The sequence below is a fragment of the Hydractinia symbiolongicarpus genome, chromosome 3 (assembly GCF_029227915.1).
Source record: "Hydractinia symbiolongicarpus strain clone_291-10 chromosome 3, HSymV2.1, whole genome shotgun sequence".
Classification (NCBI taxonomy): domain Eukaryota; kingdom Metazoa; phylum Cnidaria; class Hydrozoa; order Anthoathecata; family Hydractiniidae; genus Hydractinia; species Hydractinia symbiolongicarpus.
This window is the reverse complement of record NC_079877.1, coordinates 30659430-30682337: the sequence shown is the minus strand read 5'-3', so window position 1 is coordinate 30682337 and position 22908 is coordinate 30659430. Positions and strand designations below refer to the sequence as shown.

Sequence of the window (22908 nt, the reverse complement as noted above, 5' to 3'; positions counted from 1 at the left end):
CTTAAAAAATGCAAACTTTTTCTCTGAAATCCGTTATTATTCAACTTAAAAACACACACATAGAAACCAGGTAGTAAAGCAACTTCAGAGAAAACTGCACTAATAGAAACAAACTAAAGAAAGTCAATACACACAAACTGGTAATAACTGTTTCATGGTGCAACAGCTTTCAGAAAAGACACAAAGTGAAACTAGACCATGATAAGAAAGCTTTTGGAAAAACAGAGCTAAACCAGATGATACAGCTTTTCTTAAAAACACACAATGAAAAAAACCAGGGCACAATAAAACCTTTAAAAGAAACACACCAATTAAGTATTAACCTACCCTTTAACTACTTTAGGCTATATTTACACCAACCAGAAGTTATTACACATAACCACTTTTTCTAAAAGCAGAGCAAAAACTTTGGTTTCCCTCAATTTAATAATAGTTTTTTTGTTTTTAAAAAATAAATCTCTTAATGTTTAATCTAACTATTTATAAATTCTTCACTTTATTTCTGATTTCTGTTCAACTTTCAGGTATGCTTTGCTATGCTTGAATAATAACAATTGGACATCTTATTATGAGTATATAAACTATGCAAGACGAAAATGAATAGGACAAGAAAAATAAAAAAAAGACTTCTGTTCTATGACTATTTCTATATCCCAACTAATTGAGTATTCATTACGAATAAATGACAGTATCAAAATTAAAAATGTGTCAAATTACTTCAGTACAGCCATTATTGATTGGTTAGCTTACAGAATGATTTTGAAACATTAAATTCTGATTCCCAAATAGAAGAAAAAGTCATTTCTGCATGAAGACCTTCTGACCTGTAAGAATTAGTTTTCACAAAAATTAATTTTGAGTGCAAAGTCTTATTTTATGTTACTATAAAAAGTGTGTTTTTTTTTCCATAAATACACAAACAAAAAAATAACTTTCTTTAAGGTATAAGATACAGGTTACACACACACCACACAGGAGAACATGCTCAGCAATAATAAACATGGAAAATTATCATTTAAAATATATATTTACATATAAAAGAAAAAGATAATTCATAATATTAAAATTTAATAAAATAATATATACTCTGTAAAATAAATTGATTTTATTTGTCATAATTAGAAATAGGCAATATTCAGTATATATTTTTTAATTTTTGAGAAGTAAAAACCCATAAAACATTCATTGAACATGCAACTCAAAGATAAAGTTATTTAGGACAAAAATGCCAGTAAAATAATTTGATATGGAAATCAAGCATTATAAATCTAAGCTTTAATTATAGTTACATTTAAAATTGCCCATTGAAAGTAAGACAAAATAAATGTAACAGATCACCCCTACACAAAGTACATCATGCTTAATAATCTACGATGCGGCTTGACAATTTCCTTGATGTTCAAAAGTTTCGTTTTATCTACTACGTCTCCAGAATCACTGCTGTCAGATGAAGCACTATAATAAAATACAGTTGCATGGATTTATATTATAATTTAAGTACAATCACAAATTCCTTTACTTCAATAGGACGAAAAGCTACCTGCTAGTCAATTTTTAAAACATGAAACAAAAAATTCATTTCATGTGACAGCGAAGTTTTAAACACACATTCATGTAAAGGCATTTATGCACTGTATTTAATATTTAACAAGCAATTCTTTTGTGGCTCTATTAAAACCAGATCCTTGTTGATGCACAGTTATCATACCAAGTGGGGTTGACCTACTTGTCAACAGCTATTAGTTCCTGAATCATTTTGATATTGCGGAATGGAAATACAATACTAAAAACAGCCAGATAGAATAATGGAACTTTCCTGTTTAACAAAAAACATTCAGTTTAAGAAACATTTTTGTGACACAGGCGTTGTTTATTGTAACTGGAATGACATCCGCTCACTTAAATCTTACTTAAATCCTTTAAAACGCTCTTTTGTTCTCAAAATATTCGCATTTAAAAACTTAAGGCTTGTTTCCATTTTACAAGACTTTCTGTTAGTGCATGCCAACTTTAATAAAATTTGAGATTTTATCCAATTGCCTATACAACAAAAATACTTGAGAGCTTTTTACGCTATAACGGAAAATGCAGTATATGGAAAAAAGTCTATTTATGCTGCAAAATTTGTAATGCCACCTTTCTTTCAGTAATAACCAGTAATTTTGGACGTGTCAAGGGTGCATTTTCAAATTTTAGTAAATGTAAAATATAAAGCAAATTGATATCAAACCTTCCGAGCTCCCTTTGCAAGTGATATCTAGCTCGAAAAGCCACATGATGTGCGTAATAAGCTGGAGCAGGAATAGAAACACTTCTAGTACATCTAACATACAAATGACACAACATGAATGACAATGCTTGTAGTTCATCAGCAGTAAAGTCATTATCATCCCAAAGAACGTGATAGTGAGTTGGACGACTTGTACCCTGCATGCAAACAAGAACAAAGAAAGAAGATTTCATTACATCAAAAACAGATGGAGACAAAATAACTTCTACTTTCCTTAATGTTACTACAAAGCCATAGGTTGCATTAATTCATAACTTAGTCGCTTATAATAATTTAGTACTCCTCTATAGACTCATCTTAATAGGAATTCACAAAGACTCAAATAAATACAAAAATTTAATAGAATTTCTACAATTTTTGGATGAATCTAAGCATCTGAAGAAACACCCTGGTATTATAAACGCACCTGTATTCCAGAATGACTATACTGATAGTAATCAAATTCAGATGGATGACAAACATTCTTGTCGATTGTGGTACCAGGAGGGCAGTTGCCACTACGATCCTAAATACAAAGTATAGCTTTCCCTTTCACTTTTGCTTTCTGTGTTGTAAAACATAGAGAGGGTAGTACAAGTAAAAACTTTACGCTATTTCAACAGTGGTTTCTAGATTTCTTTTTTAATTCGTACTTAAACAGGAGTTTACTTTGCAAATAAAATATAATTGTAAGACTGTTCCAGTTTATAATAGAAGCACTCGGGTAAAAAAAAGAAAAGAAGAAAAATAGCAAATTTACAAATTAAACAATTTTCCTCTTAAAAAACAATGCTGACATATTGGTTTGCTAATTTAAACCCTATATTCCCAGTTTCGATAACAGACACCTAAAAAACTAAAAAAACTGTAAATTAACATGATGCACAAATTAAAGTGGTGTCCAAAAATTGTGAATTTCACGAGTTGAAACTGAAAGGCACATAGAAAATGTGGACATTTTTGAATTTTTTTAATATATATATTCAGTCTTTAACTTTTCGAGTTTTAAAAAATAGGTCAGAAAGCTATTTTAGTTTAATTAAAATAATTACTTTAGAAAAATTTTTGTAGAATTTACATTCACAAATGGGAATTTTAATTTATTTTGCGGAAGAAATTTGGGAACTATTGAAAAATTTCTTAAGGTTAATTTCCGCAAAAATTTCTTATCGCACAAATTCCTTAACGTAGTCATGGTAAATTACTTACGGCATCTTTAGGATTTTCAACAAAAAACCGAGCATGGTGTCTTTTTTGAACAATGATAAAAGTGATTGCAGGTTTGTACCCCTTTTCGAGAGAAATACAAGCTTTTTGTATTGCTGTCATCTCGTACATCAACACCTAAAAGTGCAAGCAATAAACATTCAACATGACCTGTTAAAAATTACAAATATACATGTTATGAACTTTTTATAAACAATTGAATTTATGCATTTAGTCCAAAGATTTTTGCCTAAGTAGCTAAAGTTCCTTAGAGAAAAAGACCCAAAAAATGTTTGGTAAAAACATACGGAGCGAATTGTTATTCCAAAATAATTCAAAACGAGCTAAAAGTGTTAAGATTAGAACAATATTTATTTGATGACTATTTAATCTGAAATTCTAAAGTAGTGCCAATGTAAGTTAGATTTGTAAATGTTTTAAAATATATTGGGATTTTTTTGTTATTTGAACAATTTTTTGCAGAGTAAATGTTTTAATTTTCCACTATTTATTCGCCCCCTTATTTGTTTAGCAATTGTGTACAATATGGGGAATTTTTGTGGCGTGATTTCAACTTATTTACCTTAACAAGGAAATGTCTGAAATCAAAAAAGATCAACTTGTAAAATTTTCAAAAGGTTTCAAAACTTTAAATCTGATGTAATACATCCGGTGATATCATTTAATACAACTAAAGCACCACAATTTCCTTTTAAAGTTTAAAGTAGCATTGCATTTTAGAATTTGTACCTGTTGAAACTGTCCTTCCGATACTCCATCTCTGAACATTATAATTTTTGCAGGTTTTGCCTTACAAGCTCGATAAAATTGCACCAATAACTCTTTTGTTATGTTCTCTAAATCTTCGATAACTTCCTAGAAATAGAATATTGCAATATACACAATCCATAAATAAAAATAACTACTTTAAGCTTTAAAAACAAGAACTTACTACGCGATGCTTTTGTATGCGAACAGAGACAGCATATCTTATTGGAAATAAATCCACACTTCCAACAACCTAGAGTATAAATATAAGTAGAAATATAGAAAAAAATTAATGTGGCTTCATCCTTCATTGCTAGAATTTATTCATCATCACAAATATTAGCTAATAAGCCTTGTGGAAGAATCCATTTATGTAGGTAATCAAAGGAAATAATAATGAGGTTTTGTAGTTTTGATGACTTTATGCTTAAAAAAAAAATTTAAACATGTTCTTTTTATCATGTAGAACTTGAAAAACTAATCAAATAATGGAGACAGGTTACATAGATGGATTTGTAAAGAAATGAGGGTTTGCTATTGATGGTGTCCGCCATAAATTTCAAGAGAGACAACAATGAGTAGGACACTATATCACAAAAAAATGACAAAAAAATCTTAGCTCTAGAGCTATATAAGTGTAATAGTGTTGGTAGAAAACACATCCTGTTGACAAAATCAACTTAAACCTATGCTTAAAAGCAGCAAGATTTAGTACAGAACTTTAAAATAGCTTACAGCAGCAATTGATGGACTTTCTTTATCTCCAGCTGCAGGATGGGTAACATCAGCACCAAGAAATATAACTGGTTCACAAAAAACTTTGACAGGCCTGGAAAATCCAAAATTTAAGTAATACTTAATAAATACAAAAAATCAAACTGCAGTCAGCTGTATGATATATATTTAAATTTATATTTTTCATACCTCGTCAGTTTGTTTTGAACATCAATCGCATTATTTACTCCACCCATCTTAGCATTTATTTTTAAACACAACTGTGCCAATGTCATTGGATTGCATTTTAATGCATTTTTCACTTGAATGCACTGTGTACATAAGCCTTTTTCTTCTAAGCGTTTTTTAATGCTATCAACTTTTATACTGGTATGACCATTTTCTGTTTCACAAATTCTTTTCAAATCACCTATCATGGAAGGAAGATTCATAAAAAAATTTCATGAGTACATTTAGTGATGGGCTTTTTTCTGAACCTAGAATTGCTACATGATACATTTTACAACTACATCAATCTGCAGAAAGCATTTTATCTACTATACTAGCTGGCTGACACCATAAAATGTAACAGAGGTATACACCCTTAGAGGATATAACCTTCTCAGCTAAACATCATAACTTGATTAAAACATTGTATTACATCATTTCATAAGCAAATGTCTTCCAATAACAATATGACGAAGTAATTTTAATTAAATAATTGTGAAAAAAATCACCATGCCCAAAAGCTAGTTTTAATACCACCATTCAAATAATTGTTTGTTTAACATATTCCAATCATTATAAAATGAATTCTTTACCATAAAAAGGTGTTTTTCCAGGTAGAATAACCACTAGTAACTCCATATTGTTGTCTTTTTGAAAAGCTTCTGTCACAATAACTTCAGGCAAATCTCGAGTATCTGCCATTCGTTGATATGATGGCTTCCCAATAGTCAAACCCATAGATGAACTACAAATTTTTTATAATTATTATGTAATACATGATGGTGAATGGGTGTCCAGAATTTTCTGTCTGAAAGTCAGTTCCTTAGTTATTTTTGGTTTACATAAGGCTTATATTTATATTTTGGTTTACATACAGCATTTTTTTGCTCGTGAGAGAAAAAATTTAAAGTCTGAAAGAATAAAATAAAAAAACAAACATTAACAAAGAAATAAAAATACTCTGTTAGTTACAAGCTTGTGAGCTTGTATTAAAACGCAAATGTGTCCCACAAGAATGGAAATTTTTGCCTCTCTGAGCACCGAAACAGGAGTAGTCGTGTGTTCGAATCTCATCTTGGTAATTATTTTTATTTTTTTTTTTGCTGTTATATAAGATAAGTGTTCAAAATCATTTTTTAACTAACTGGTAAAGTAAAAGTGTCTCTACCAAAGTTTACAAAAGTGAATGTAGGCAGACTTAAGGTCTCCCAAATGCCTGGAAAGTAGTTTGCAAAATTTCCACGACATTAAGTAAGAGAGAAACGAAGACTTATCAACCATCAGCTTTCTGCATTGTTCTTCTGGGATTCACCTTCGAAGTGTTTTCCGTTCAAAAAGATATCACATATCAATTTTGAAAAAATAACTGCATAGTGCGTAACAAATATTATAGCCTATCTGAATAGCATAATATGTCGTGTCTAACTTCGTAACAGAAATCACAATCTGATTGACAGCTTTTTGTAAACTTTATTCGCGAGGTTGTTTACGTATATCATACGTCTTGTTCACTTTAAAAGAACATTGACTTTAAAATAACATTATATCTTTACAATTATACTTATCTTGTTTTATTTATGATTCCTTAAGATTAAAGTGCAAAATTAAAAGTCATGAAAGTTTTTATCTGATTTTTATTATACTTACGCTGTTCGTATTAACTCATCTTGAAACTTTAATATAGCATTTTCTTGCATAGGTCTTCCGAAACTGTAAACTACAAGACCCCAACAATTTATTTTAGCTCCACGATACAATCTAATACCTTTCATATTCCATGCTCCTATAATGTTTAAAAAATGTTAAATGTTGTCAAACAATTAGCATTCCTAGCATCAAAAAGTTGCAATTACTTGTGCTAAGGTTTACAATGACTAAATACAACAAAAAATTTGAAACTTAGACATTTTATTTCTTAAAAAACATACATACCTCCAGATGGCACCATCTTTTTATTCTGAAAATATAAGAAGATGCCGTAGCTACTAAAAATCCAATTTTTAACTCCCGCTAGAATATGAGTTATTATCATCACATCATTATATATTATATTAATTTGGGGTGCATTTGTAAAATGTGTGATTTATCCAGCATAAAGAACTTATAGAAAATAAATTTCTATAGTTTTCTGACAAATATTAAGCAAGCAGCCCATTTCATATAAGACATAATATTTAAAGCAAATTATATTATAAAAAGTTGAAGGGCTGCTGATAACGATATTTGACATTAAAAAGCAAACAACGCTGACAATGGGTCATGAATATCAGTACTTAAAATAATATTCCGTTTTTGCCAATGATTATATTTATTTTTTTTAGTTTTATTTACCAAAAGACGACAAAAGACAAAAGTTTTTATATCGCACACCTCTCGCAACATGGTCCAAGCAAGGTGTTGATGCTTTTACTTACATTGTCGTAAACAATGCCAGGTGTTGGTAGTACTCTTGCTTCAACCTTTTCCATTTCCGGATTAACAGATATGCCAAACCCTTTCAAATAAGGATCATTCTGAAAGTTAGCATCATTGACCTAGGAAGGACAGTTGTTAATTTTGTGAATCACTTCTATACATTTATGCCCCAGAAAATCCTCTATTAAGTGTGAAAATTAAACTTGTACATAATTATCATGCAGTAAAGTTTCACTTTTAAATAGAATGGGTGATGACTGAAGCTTGGACATAACAAACTCAACAGAGAGGAATAATATATTGAATAACTCATAGTGTATTTAAACGCAACTTAAGTGTGACCATATTTTAGTAACTTTATGCGAATAATTTATCTACCAAAAGGGCTTCAAGAAAATCATACATTAAGATAATATTTTTTTCATCCTTTGTACAGTATAAATTCCCTACACTTGACAAAGTTTGATAGTTGCATCTGCATTTCCCACTATGCAAAAGACATGCTTGTCAAAATCTGCAAGGGATGTGAATAAAAAAGGAAGACACTTAATTTTTTTAACTCAGGATTCTTATTGGAGCAAGGCAGTTATAAAAAGAAGCCTTTAAAAAGAGGATGCTTATAAGAGGATTTGTTCTTTATAACTCAACAACGTTATATGAACCTTTTGCATTATTGTATTCTTTCTTTCATGAGGTCTCTTTGCAGTGATTTTAATCATCTTTGCTACTAAATCTTCATTGAGCTTCTTTTTACATTGTTGTCCCTTCACAATTTTGCAACATTCCATTGGGATGTAGATATTTTTCTTTGGATCACCAACATGGAGGCAGGGAAGTGAAGGATATCTAAAAAAAAACAGAAGTCAGAGTTTAAAAATCACAAAACAAAAGGTCCATTAAAGGGAATATAAGTTAATTTTAAATAAAACAATTAATTATGCTACCAAGAAAAGGTTATAAAATTGATGACAATAAAGAAACACCTACTGCAACACCTTTTTTTGTGAAACCACACAATGTAATTAACAACAAAAACATGTTCTTACTTCAAAGTAACAGCTTTTTCAGTCTGGAAATAGTCTTTAACAGAAACCTGGACTTGCTTTCCATTTTTTTCACATGGGAAGGTTTGCTTACTAGCTGAAAACCTAGTCAAACTATTAACCCGATACTTTCGTTTCTGTTTACCCATGTATGTAATTTCAATCTTCAACCCTGCAATTAAAACAAAGTTAGTTTCATTTTGTAGCTGCATTTAATCCCCTTCAATTTATATATTTTTTAATAAAAATATTAAACAAAGGGCTAGTCTAGGTTTCTTAATTATTTTATGGTTTTAGTATCAATAGTTATCTGGTTTTCTACGGTGCAATGTATCACATCTATATAATAATACGCCAGTTCCGTGTCTCTGTGACAGGCAAAGTTGATGTGTTCATTTTCCTTTGATGTTACCGAAATTTCCTTTGAAGTAACCGAAAAATGCATGTCTAATATGTTAAATTTTCTGACGTTACGGCGCGACGTCAATAACACTACTTTAACGTCAATATCCTATATTAAGTTAAGGAGGCCATTACAGTGCACTTAAAACTTTGAGGCCAAATAACTTGGAAACAAGGTGGTGACGTCAATGATTTTTCACCGCGTGGGTAACTAGGGACCACCTGGGACCAATTTGGGTAAGTTTTTAAACCTGCTTCCCCGAATCCGTTTCGGAATAGACGGGTTGATGACGTCATCAAAAACCTTTAAATCCCAATATCTTTGCAACCGTTTGTCAAAGATACATGATCCTATACATTTTCTTAATCGGCGTTTTAAGATCTATATGATGAAGGCAACAGGTGTACAAATTTCTTAAAAAAAAATTTGAGTTTTGACGAGCCAATGCTGTCGTCAGCAAACTTTTTAAACCCTTATTTCTCCTTGGGTGTTCCTTGAAAAATATATGATCCTATACATTATTTTGATCAGCGTTTCAAACTCTACACATTACAGTCAACGAAAACTAAACTTCTCCAAATATTATTTTTTGTATCTGCACTGCTGACGTCATCAAAAAATCCAAAACAACCTATTTTACCATTGTCCCTCGGCCTAAGTGGATTTCTCCACGGGCCTTATCGACTTGTCTATATAATAATACGCCAGTTCTGTGTCTCTGTAACAGGCAAAGTGGATGTGTTCATTTTCCTTTGATGTTGCCGAAAAATGCATGTCTAATATGTTAATTTTTCTGACGTTATGGCACGACGTAAATAACACTACTTTAACAACAATATCCCATAATAAATTGATGAAGCCATTACAGTGCAATTAAAACTTTGAGGCCAAATAACTTGAAAACAAGGTGGTGATGTCAATGTTTTTTCACCACGTGTGTAACTAGGGACCACCTGGGACCAATTTGGGTAAATTTTTCAAACCTAGGTCCCCAAATCCGTTCCGGAATGCACAGGTTTATCACGTCATCAAAAAAACTTTAAACTACAATATTTCCGTAATCGTTTGTCAAAAGTACATGATGCTATACATTTTCTTGATCAGCGTTTCAAGATCTATAAGATGAAGGCAACAGGTATACAAATTTCAAAAGAAACATTTTTTGTACTTTTATTAGGGACTGCTGACGTCAGCAAAATTTTTAAACCCTTATATCTCATTAACCATTCATCAAAAGCACGTGATAACATACATATTCTTGATCAGCGCTTTAAACTCCGCACAATAGAGGCAACGTAAAAACAAGGTTCTAATTTTTTTTTTCAGATGGGTTGCTGACGTCATCAAATTTCTTTTGACGCTTTTTTTCCACAGGCTTTATCCACTAGTATAATATATGAAGATTGAAGTGTCATTTTTTCAGTTTAACTTTTGTATGTAACAAACAACAATAACTGCAATTTATGGCAAAGTTACGCTTTCTCCAAAATCATGTAGAGGAAATTGTAATATTACGGCAATGCACAATCTAGTGCTACTAAAAAAGTTTATTTCTTATTTTTATGGAGTAAATAAAGGTTAATTGTATTAAGTGTAAAAGATAACTAACCCTTAATTTCTTTACTGAACTTCTTTCTATCTGCATCTCTTAGATCTTGCATGCTTTGAGTACAATCATATTCTGTAATATCATACAAGAACTCAATAACTTGAACCTCGCGATAGAAGGTTGTAGCTGAAGTATCCATATTAATCAATAATTTCCATCTCGATGGTCGAACACTTTGATGGTATCCATGCCATACTTCTCGACCAAGCCCAATATTTACAGCACCAGTGTCTGTAAAAAATTTTGATCCGATAGGTATGTACCTACAAATAAACAACACATAAAAAGGTTATGTTTTTTTAATTCTATCTACCAACATGATTTGTTGCAGAAATTTTCATAAGCTTTAGGCAGTGTATTTCTCTAGTGCCGCTGTACACAGCAGAGGAAATTTGTTACTTCACTTGAATTTTTCTTCGTAACTTTTATATTTTTAGATTGCTTGTGCAAACGAATTTATCAATGCGTGCTTTTGTCTTATTGATAGGCATACTTATGGAAGAAAAAATATAACAACATAAACCTTAATGTTGCAGCATGTCGAAGAACCAAATCCAGTGCTTGAATCGCATCTTGAGTTACTTCACCTTTAGCATCAACAGCCTTTTTCAACGACAGTAAGTTGACCTGACCAGCCCATTTTAATGATATCTAAATTATGTTAAAGTGTAATAGTAATACAAAAATAATGCCATATGTACAGTTATTTCTGCCCCAAAAAATTTTGATGTCACTGGTAGGAAACATATAAGGAAAAATAAGGTGAATGAATAAGATATACTATTTACAATTGATCTTCTTTTACACATTTTTAAATTTTAATTTAAAGACATGAATATTTAGTAATGTCTATTTTCTGACTGATTTTCTATTTTTATTTTATACAAAATGTCATAATAAATCTGCTTTACCTTAAATGTTCGCGTTCTCTCGTTCTCAGTTTCTTCGACAATAAAATCTTTCTAAATATTTGTCAATAAAAACAGGCATAATACATATTTTTCTTCCCATCATAAATTTGATTTCAAAAAGATTACTTTAAGATAAAAAAAATTGATATAATAATAATAAAAAAAAATAAGATTCTACTAATATTAAACTCACTTGACCCTGAAATGGTAAAGGGTTTTTTGAATACAAATTCTTCTTTCCATCAAACACTGGTCTTACACCAAATAGTTTCCGATTTGAATAAGCCATTTGTTCAATTAAACGACGATTCATTTCTTTTGGAGTTTTGTCAACAGAACTTCCTTCCGTAATTGTCACATCATAATGATGGATGTCGGTGTCAGGAAATTTAATGGCAAAAAAATTTGCTGTTAACATAATTTTACGACCTGCTGTTCCAAAATCTGGTCTCTTTGGAATTGGAAAATCTATAACAAAATAAAATGCCTTTAAAAAACGATATATTTTGAAATATAGAAGCCCAGGAAAAATTAGGGTGGAATTTTTAATACACTAATATCCACTTCCCAAATAATAATTATGTATATAGCAATAATGAAGACTGCGTTCGTCTTAAATGTTAATTGGTGAATTAAACGTCACAACGTCGAAAACATGAATTTTACTTAATAGCTTAAAATTACTCTAATGAAACCATTCCAATGCACATATAAATTTGAGGCTAAATAAATTGGAAACGAAGTTGTGACATCAGTTATTTTTCAATGCGCAGGTAATTAGGGACATCTGGGACCAAATTAGGGACATCTGGGACCAAATTAGGTAAGCCTTGGGTTGATGTCAGGAAAAAACTTTTAAAACACAATATTTCTGTAACCATTTGTCAAAAGTTCGATCAGCATTTTAAGATCATTACCATAAAAGCAATGGGTTTAGAATTTTCTTATAAAGTTATTCTCTCATCCGTGGTGAGCACATGGTGCAATGCATTTTTTTCATCAGCGTTTCAAGCGGATAAACAAATTTTGATAATTTTTTTGTATATGCACTGTTGACGTCAGCAAAACAACTAAAACTGCCTATTTTTTCTATTGTTCTTTTGGCTTAGTGGATTTTTCCATGGGCCTTATCAACTTGTAATTACATGATACAAAAACAAACCTTTTCTATTTGAATTTGATGTCGGTGAGATGGAGGACCCTATTACTATTGTTTGCCCAGGTGAGAATCCTACAATAAACCAAAGAAAGCAAAATGAGAGAACAATGATTCAAAGATTAAAATAAGAGATTTTGAGGTTTACCTGTAGATGCATTGCATCCTCTCCCACGACCCACTGTCTTACTTTTAGATTTGTGTGGGTCATTTTCCTTATCAATTTTAACTGTTTCTGCTCCAGGCTTAACATTTTTCTTAGGTTCAATAGGTGATGATTCAGGTTTGATTGGACAAGATTTAGGTGCAGTTGGTAAGGCTTCTTCCGTAGGCTTAGGTTCTTCAGAAATTTGAGAAGGATTATTTTGTAACACAATGTCTTGAAACTGTGCTTCTTTCTCTTCATCAATTCCCTTTTTAGTAGCAGATGACACATGTTGCTGTTGCTGTTTCTGTGGTTGTTGTGGTTGTTGCTGCTGTTGCTGTCTTTGTTGTTGCTGTTGCAGATTTCCTATTGAGAAATGTAGTTCTTAATAAAAAGTTCGAATTTGTAAAAAGTCAATTTAAAAAATTATACTAAGTTAATAAGAAAATATATAAATTTTTACATTTTATAAAATCAGTACATCACAGAATTTTGAGGCAAAGGTTAAAGTTGTTTTTGAGACATAAATCTTCTGTACCTTATGAACTAAAACAATCAACAGAATATTTTATAACTATTATACACAAGTTCAAGTGTATGTAAATCACTCCCAAAAACAGGACCAAGAAAAGGAAACAAAATACGAATGTGAATGTGACTTATGTTACAGACATACACAATTTGTTATGTTCCAATATAACGTCAAATCCAGGTTTACTTATGATGTCTGACAATGGGCCTGATTTCTGTTCTAATTTGTTTTATTAATGTTTATTCAAACTGCTTGACTTTTGTTCCGTCGTATACATAGCTATCTCTGATCACCACTAAGTGACAAGTTGGGTAGTTTTGTTTTTAGTAATCTTGCTGGTGAGACAAATGCCTGCCATTGCACAAACAAAACTCTCTACCATAGAACTGAGTCAAAAGAAAAAATAGGTTTTGAACGTGCAAAGAAGTCAATCAAAGACAGTCATTGAAATAATTCTTCCTTGTAAAGGAGTTTTTAAACGTTTCATTGAAAGATTTCAGTTGATAACTGATCATGTGTGATTTTTAAGCATTGTTTTGACAAAAATAATTTTTAAATTAAAGTTTAAAACTGAGAAAGAAATATAAAAGGCTATGCGAAGTACGGAAAGAAGCAGCTAGTTTTGTCTTCTTGTTTTACAACCTCAAGAAAAGGCAGAATAAACTTGTTGTAACACTCTCCACTGCTACGCTGGACTTAGGACGCCTAAAAGTGTGGACTGTTCATTACGTGCAATGGGTACCAATAATGTTGCTGTCAGGATGGTCTATCCTACTTTCCTGAACGTTTATACATCTCAATCGTTAGGATAAAAATCTTGACCTTTCTGATCTTTATATAGTTGAGAACTTCTGTTACTTAGGTGATATGTTGGGCAGTGAATGGGGTATTGGTAGAAGTGTTACTTGCAGGATAGGTTCTGCTTGGAAAAAGTTCAGAGAGTTACTTCCTTTGTTGACTAGCAGGAGTCCTGTCAATTGAGGTAAAAGGTAGGTTGTATGAGGCCTGTGTAAGAAGTGTTATGTTGTACGGAGCGCAGGCTCTAATTGGGTATGAGTAGCTCAAAAAAAGCATTAAATACTCTAGGACTCTCCATCTAAGCCATGGCCCCTCCAGGAAATAATAGACAGGGTATATCCCTCGATATTTGTGAGGCTAGCCATGTAAACTATGCACATCTAGCTATCTATCTAAATACCTGCTACCGTTAAAGGAAAATTTCTGGACATTTAGCTACGAATTTTGAGACATTTAGCCAATACAAAAATCTGTTAAATAATTCGTCAGCCATATATATGTAAGTGAAATTTTGTACCTTTACCACGACCACGTCCTCGACCTCTACCTTTCCCCATATTCTTCTTCCCTTTAAAAGGTCGCCGCTGGTCCTGCGCAGTTTCCCTTTTTTTTTGTTTTGTTGCGACGAAACATAATTCCGAGAAAATAACGAAAAAATATTTGTTTCGGTACAGGTTATCGAGATAAATAAATGCCACTCCTCCTGACTGCTTATTATTTTATAGCAATACTTATTTTTATTGTAATTTAAAAAATTCACATTTGGTTAAATAATTTTAACAATGCGCGTGAATTATAATACCAAAGAAGAAGAGCCGTAAGTTCAATCACGTGACAACTCGCTGAATTTTGTGAAGATGCTTGTAAACACACAAAATTAATTTTGAGTAAGCAAGACCTAAGAGCGCTAGTCACCACGCCACAGATCATGCTCGAGCAATTTCGAACATCCATCTCTCTTTTGTTTGCGCTCTGACTGCATTCACCTACTACACACGCTCCACATCAATTTTGGTAAGGAAACGATACTTGTATTTCTGTTTTACTGTACAATACACTTCAAGTCAGCATAATAAAGTATTACCCAAGGCAGACGTTACCAGTTTACCCTATCTTGTAACAGTCAGTGTGGGAACTGATAGCTGGCCTGCTACAGAATAGTTATAGCTGATACAGGATTATTAAAAACGCAACATGTATTTGCTTAAATTACCATACTTTTAATCGATATCGATCTTCTTAGGGTATCCACAATTAATGGCAGATTGTGTGGTTGTTATTTTGAGCTCTGAATTTTGAAAAAAATCACTTGAGCTTTCGGCTGTTTAAGCATCGTAAATTTTAAAGATGACATTAAAAGAATGATGAAATTTACGAAATCAGATTTCTTTTAGGTGGACGTCACATATCTGGTGTTAGAGTCAATAGTTGTTTACTTAAAGGGATACCAACGTACTTTTACAAATTGGACTCATCTGAAAGATTTGCATGAGAAATGATATATTTACTTTTTGTTAAAATTTCATGTAACTCCAGATATAGCTTTTTAAATATTTATTTTTTCGTCGCTCGACCACCATCTTGGTTATCTTTGACCTTCCTCGTCAAAAATTTTCATTCTAGCTCCAGTCTTTTTTAGTGGCATGTGACCTTGTTACGTATTATTTCAGTAGCGCTTTAATTATTACTAACTGCATAGCCAAAACATGTACCTTTGCGCGGCAAAGTGAAACGAAAGCTCTTTACGAACAATTTTTTTAAAAAAAATTAAAATAATTCTGCATAAAGTTCTTTACAAACGATTATTTTTTTAAAAAAAATAGAAATAATTCTGCATATGTTCTCATATAGCCAAGCAAATAAAACGAAAAATAAAATGTGCATGATTTTTATTTTAACATACTTTTTATTTGAGACGCAAGTTGTGTATGATTTTTATTTCAAAAGACTTTTATTTGAGACTCAGGTTGTGAAAGTTACTGATTATTCAACATGTCACACATTTGTGTATGGTTTTTACTTCAAAAGGATATATTTTATAAGGCAAATAAAATATGGAGGTGTGACTATAGGCCCATAAAAAGTTATGAAACAGCCCTTAAAATTAGCGTCTGCATTCGGCACTGCCGACGTAATTGCTGACGTAAAATACGAAGATACCGCTGTTAAGTCGGCAAGAAAATTGCTGACGTAATTTTGTTGTGAAATTTTTAAATAACAATAATTTTGGTTTTGTTTGAGCTTCTTTTACTCAATGCGACTACAAAATAATTAAATTCGATTTTCAGTAAGTTAGGCCATTAGGCTGAACCAAAGCGTCACCAAAATCAAAAAGCTTATGAATGCCAAAATTAAAAATGGTCGGTGTTATTATGAAGAACGTAAGGTATAGAGAACATTTAAGTCGCGGGCCCCTTTCCTTTATGCTGATACTCTGATGCTTGGCTGGTGTATTACACTGAGACTCGAACGGAAGACCATTTGGAACCATGCCACAAGTTAGACAGGATACCTGTCTCTCTTTTTTGCTTTTGCGCTTCGATGTCTGTCCTGCTTTTGTAACCCTGCTTATTTTAGCGCGCTATCACAAAAGGGAAAAATGATGAGTTCAGTTTACTAGACTACGTTGATGTTTGCGCTACATATGGGAAGAATATCATGAAAACAAACATTATTAGTCTGTAAATTCTGTCTCCTTCTGTATCGTGGGAGGAATTAAAGTAGTTTTCTTTTCTGTTGATTTTTTAATATTTGTATTAAAATACCCGTATACATATGTCATACGGGTAATGGTAGCTTAGATGCGCAAGTAGCAAGACGCACGCAATGCAGTATAAAAAAGAACGGGCGAACCCGTGGATTTTTCCACGGGCTAACAACTAGTTTTTTAATAAAAAATATATCCATCTACTGAGTAACTTAAAATAAAAGAATTCATGCACACACCTGCTGCTAATATATTATTTTTTTGTTTTCTTGCTTAGACGGCTAGTATATCATGTACAATTATTTTTTTAAAAAAAAAAACAAATCATTTGTACAGAGATCGATGTGAGAAGTACGTTGATTTTTTTTAACTTTGTTGCGACAGTATATTAATTGTTTTTGACTATGAAAGTCATTAATAATAGCGAGTGAAAGTCATTAATTTGTGAGCGCTACTGAGATACTACGTAATAGGGTCACGTGCCACTAAAACGAACTGGAGCTAGTCTGAAATTTTTAACGAACAAGAAGATTGAAGCGGCCATCAAGGCAGCAAAAAAAACAAGTATTTAAAAACGATATCTGGGGTTACATAAACTTTTAACAAAAAGTGAATATGTGATTGGGAATTTCTTATGAAAATCTTTCAGGTAAGTCGAACTTGTAAAAGTACCTCAGGATCCCTTTAAGTTGGCTCCGGCAAAATTTTAGAAATTAATGGATGACTCAGCATTTATGCCTTTATCTTGGTTTAATCAATAATTATGTTTTGTGGAGCTTTTACTAATTTGCTAATTCCGTTAAGTTAGCAGTTTTTCCTGACTGTAATAATCTCCCAGACACTTGGTCTGGGAGATTATTACTGCAAACATAAGCCTAAATTTACCAGAATCAGTAGGTTTTCTTTTACTGTCAGGCCTGAATGTTGCTGTGTATTTACATTTATAATGTCGTGTAGTACAACTTTAACACAGACATTTTTAGTTTAATCCAATGAAAATTTGAAACGTGAGAGAACACATGCATATAAAATTACCAATAACATATTTTGTAAATTTCAGATTATCAAAAATGGCAGAGACAGACAATGGTGTGCCACCTGAGCAAATAGTCGAGGGCCAAGAGACAGGTTACATTCATGAACCCATATTGGATACAGAAGAGATGAGGAAAATGTTTGTTGGAGGTATATCACCAGAGTCTAAAGATGAGGAACTTAAGGCGTTTTTTGAATCAATGTGTGATGGCAAGGTCAGTGACCATGTTATTATCAGAAAAGACACAGAGAAAAAGAGTCATTTTGGTTTCATTACTTTTGAAACATCACAGATGGTTGATGAGGTCTTGCTTAAAAGAGAAGAGTTAAAATTTGATAATCGTGTGCTGGATGTCAATAGAGCAGTTCCAAGGAATAACACATCGCCAGGTGCTCATGAAAAAACCAAAAAACTCTTTATTGCAAACTTGCCAAAATTTAATTGTACTGAAGAAGAATTAAAGAAGTATTTCGATGCACGCCATGATCCAAAGTATGGTACAATAGAATCAATACAACTGATAAAAAAGAAAGATGAGCAAGGCAACAAATTAGAGGAAAACAAGGGTTATGGGTTTATAATGGTGTCAAGTACAGATATGGCTGATAAAATGGCTATTCAACATGCTACTTTCGATTACGGAGGAAGAAGAATTGAATTAAAAAAATCTGTTCCTACAACTGAAGGTTTGATCTTTTTTTTACCCTAAACAAGGGCAGTAGTAGTAGTATTTATTTTATGTGAGATAACTGTATATTTTACAATAAATAAATACCTAAGGGGAGACCATCGGATAGTATAAAATACTAATGTAGGTGATAGTAAAACCCGAGAAAATCACGATAGCACAGCTATAAAATATAGATATGAATTTAGATTTAATAAAGCTTTTTTAACATAGGTGGTGGCAGTCGTGGAGGACGGGGTGGTGGTCGTGGAGCAGGTGGGCAAAGAGGCGGCGGCCAACAAGGTGGTTATGGGGGTTATGGTGGTTATGGTGGTGCTCCAGCATATGGGTATGGAGATTGGGACGGCTATGGTTATAACTATGATTACTATGGAGGATATGGTGGAGGCTATGGCCAGCCACAAGGTCAAGGGAGAGGAGGAAGAGGTGGTGCTTATGGACGTGGCAGATATGCACCATACTAGAGGTATGTAAATTAATTTCTCTATCGTGATGTTTGCTTTTGTTTTGTTTTTTTTGCACTTCTTGCTTTTTATTTTTCAGCGCTTAACAAATATTGTTCATACATTACATTCGAGCTGCATTTTAATCTTTGGAGAAAGAACAGGACAATTTTCGTTTAAAGTTTTGCTTTGTTAATTGGAGAGATTCGATCATTTTTGAACAAAATTGGGTTTGTCAAATGAAGTCTTTTTGGTCACCCAAACATTTTTATCAAAAGTGCTGTAGATAATATCTTTTTGTGTAGCTTTTTTAAAACAAATATAAAAACCTTACAAGGGCTACTGTATGTTGTAGCAGAGTGTCTTTGTATTGATATTTGTATGTATTTAAATACACAGGTCCCATGTGGATGTGCTATCTGAAGACCGACTCAGTAGAAACATGCAGCAGAATATTTATCCTCATAAGTCCCCTTAATTGGTTTACTTAAAACTTCATTGCATTTTACAAGTTTTAAGAAGGTTTTCATTTTTAGTGACCTTTTTCTAACAATGTGATGAAGTAAGTACATCACGACCAAATCTTGCTTTTTTTGGAGATTTGGGTTTTCATGGAATGTCTATTTTTTACTTCCCTTACATCGATACAGAAGTGGTAATGCAACAGACCGATTGGTGAGTATTAATACCTATTGCAAAAAATTCTCAGTTATTTAAACGAAGAAAGTATATGGATTTCTATTGAAGCGTTGCAAGGTTTAGCTTTTTTTCGTAAAAGTTTATGTTTGAAAAAATTTTCTTCAACAACATTGTGAGATAATAGTAAAAAAAATAAACAGTTAGGATATTTGTTTGATTTTTCAGTTTTTAAGGAGGAAAGGATGGGGGTTGTAGGGAGCGTTTAAAAGTGTGAGGTTTTATTTTAATTTTTTATTTTCGTTTTTATACAGGTTTTTTTTATTGTACAAAGGTTTTCAAATTAAGGTTACTGTAAAGGAAACAATTTTTTTTTTTAGTTTTTTTGCAAAAAATTCAAGACATGCAGAAAAAAAAATTTCTTTCCAATGACATATTTATATTCTATGAAAATATTTGGAACATCCCTTTTTTCTAGAAAAAGCCTTTTTAGAGGTGTTATATCCTTCACACCTTTAAAAAAAATATGTGTAAAATGAGTTGAGCATATTTTTTGTAAACATTGTGCATAATATGGAACTCCCATATAAAAATATGCATCATAATATTTTTTAGATAGTTTACTTTCACTATCGAATTAAAAAAAAATCAAAGTTAAGGAATATGCATATGAGCTGTCTCTTGTAAACCTAACTTTCTGTCTATTAATAATTCTGAACGCATGCACGCATATTCAGCATAAAGAAAAAGTTCACACTTCCATCATTAAATTTTCGCATACATGCCTTTACGTTTGTGATCTCTTTTTCTGAAAGCTTCCTATTGGCTCATTGAAATTTTCGGTAATGAAAAGCTGAATAAATTATGCACAAAAGGTTCCCGGATTTTTTGTATAAATTACAGATTAGCGAATTATGACGACAGAAAGAAAAAGATATGCATTTTTTTGAATGATTATATATAATTACAAATAATTTCATAACGACGTTATTAGAAAAAAAAACCGGGAACCTTTTTTAATTTAATTTATGCTAAATATAATGGTGCGAAAACGAAAAGTCTGCGACCACGCGTTCGGAAAAAAAAGCCATTTTAAAAAAAAATTGGCGTGTTTATTTCATTATATTTTCTTTTTGAAAAATTACCATCTCACGAAAATAACACCATCAAAAAAGTCTTTCATCAAGCATTCAGAAACAAAAGAACATAAAATATAAAAGTATTGATAAATTATAAGGGTTTTTCTGAGACTACTCATCAAGTGAGTTTTTTCCTTTACAGTAACCAATAAAATCGTCTTCTTCTGCATCAAGGAAAAGAAAGATGAGGGAAGTGAATTAGTTCCTTGGAGTTTTTTATTATTGGTGAATGCTGACTCAGCAAATTTTATCAAATTCCAGTCATCAGGAATAACTTGAACCTTTGTCATTTATTTTTAATTAGGAAACTGTGTCCGGTTAATATTGTATTTAATGGATTTCTGGTGTGCAAAATTCCCACTAAAAACAGGTTCAAAAGAACACATTTAGCAAAAGAATGTTTACATGCTTCTCTGCGTTATACAGGATGTTAATCGGTGGAATTTTTTTTACTAAAGTAAACAAAAACGCCTGTTTTCTTTGTCTTCAGAGATTATAAAATGTATGTTGGCAAATTGATTGGTTTTTCATTCTGCCACTCCAAACATCTAGCTAATACATATGCTTCACATTATTGTGCTTAAGTGCTATGAAAAGTAAGTGCTTGACCCTTAAATGTTTCCAGTTATTTCAAATCCATAGTTGGAGGGGTTGTGCCTTAATAATTTCGCATATAGATTTGGAATAGATATGTTTTCTATTTTCCATTTCGCCTAATTTTGAGGTTGGCGGACTATTTATTCCCTTCAACATCATTGGTTGCTTTAAAAAACATTACGTAATCACAACTGGAATTGACGGGAACGAATATTTAATAAGAGCTAGGGAAACAAGTTCTAATAAAGTCGGAATACACCTTTCCCGAATTTATTTTCTTTGATGTGCCGCAGCACTTTCTCGATTTTTTTAAAGAAAATCTATGTAATTTTCGAAATCCTCGCATCAAAAAGTGATAAATCGTGAAATTTTCATATTCATACATCAACGACCTGCTACAACAGTTTTTTTTAATTTTGTACTAATTAACCTTTGCTTGAAAATAAGGCTTTTTAGTACAAGTCGAAAAACAGCACTTTCCAATGTCGGATTAAGTTGAAAATTTATACATAAACCAATTTACTGATGCTGAAAATGATGTTAAGGTCAAAACATCAAAATTCCAAAATTTTAAAAAACATGTAATTTGGGAAACGTGTATTGATACAGTATTTTTTAAAAAAATCAATGTTAATTTTTTTTTTGTACTAAAGGTCACTATTTATTCATTCTATATTCTATAGACTCTTATAAAGAAACAAACCAAAATTTATTTATTTTTCAGTAAAGTAATTTGTTAATATCCGCCATGTTTTTTGTTTTCGATTAAAATTTTCCCAAATTTCCAACCGTGAATATTTCGCCTGCCTTAAAATTACGCGAATGGGAATCAACCTTGTGTTCGAATAGTTGCGTATATAATAGTTCGTATAGTTCATTGCATGGAACAGAATGGCGCGAAAATTAATCACGCGAAATATTGTACTTTTACTAATTTTTGTGCATTCGTGCGTGTCAGTAGTTCGCGGAAATATTCTTTTGTTCAGAAACAGAACTGATTTTGTAAAAAATGTGTGCAAAAGGCGATCCAAAAAAAATTAAATTTCGTCGAAATGTGGAAATGGTTTCAGTGATCGTGTACATCTTTGTCTATTTCAAGCCAAGAAAAAATTATATTTTATAAATTTCTACCCAATCTAATATACAATGGGTCGGTTTTCAGAGCTGTTACAGCTGTTATTGCGATCGTATCGAGTGTTTGAAGACTGAAGCGGTTAGAAGTGAGCGATCAAGACTGATGTACAGTTGTTATATATTTACCCTGCTGTAGTATAGTTTGTATGAAACGAATATTTACCTAAAGAAATTGAGTTTTTGTGTTCTTGTTGCATACAAGGCCGTAAATGTTCAGTTCTCGCATTTTCTGTTCTTCGGTGATAGACGATGCTTCCACAACGATGGCCAGTTTTACTCGAATAAACAACCGCTATTTCCAACAAATTTTGGTCCCTTTCTGTTATTCAAA

The 22908-nt window shown here is 31.9% G+C and overlaps 2 protein-coding genes across 3 annotated transcripts; one reads left to right on the top strand and one right to left on the bottom strand.

Annotated features, from left to right (window-relative positions):
• Positions 1–717: 717 nt before the first annotated feature.
• On the bottom strand, positions 718–14873 carry LOC130636752 (protein argonaute-2-like). Its single transcript, XM_057446587.1, has 21 exons — positions 14715–14873; positions 12871–13233; positions 12729–12797; positions 11760–12034; positions 11567–11617; positions 11179–11306; positions 10656–10918; positions 8647–8815; positions 8263–8446; positions 7600–7719; positions 7118–7142; positions 6833–6968; positions 5779–5930; positions 5168–5387; positions 4979–5072; positions 4428–4496; positions 4226–4351; positions 3479–3613; positions 2697–2795; positions 2231–2427; positions 718–1455 (listed from the first exon to the last, which is right to left on the bottom strand). The coding sequence occupies exons 1-21, from the start codon at positions 14752–14754 to the stop codon at positions 1341–1343; spliced, it is 3030 nt and encodes a 1009-aa protein (XP_057302570.1). The 5' UTR covers positions 14755–14873; the 3' UTR covers positions 718–1340.
• A 185-nt stretch (positions 14874–15058) lies between these two features.
• On the top strand, positions 15059–22753 carry LOC130636754 (heterogeneous nuclear ribonucleoprotein A0-like). 2 transcript variants are annotated; one of them, XM_057446592.1, is made up of 4 exons: positions 15059–15211; positions 17965–18626; positions 18842–19094; positions 19471–22753. In XM_057446592.1, exons 2-3 carry the CDS (start codon positions 17975–17977, stop codon positions 19090–19092), a joined length of 903 nt encoding a protein of 300 aa, XP_057302575.1. In that variant the 5' UTR covers positions 15059–15211; positions 17965–17974; the 3' UTR covers positions 19093–19094; positions 19471–22753. The 2 variants fall into 2 exon arrangements, with proteins under 2 accessions (XP_057302575.1, XP_057302574.1); XM_057446591.1 differs by lacking the exon at positions 19471–22753 and adding an exon at positions 19172–19425.
• Positions 22754–22908: the final 155 nt, after the last annotated feature.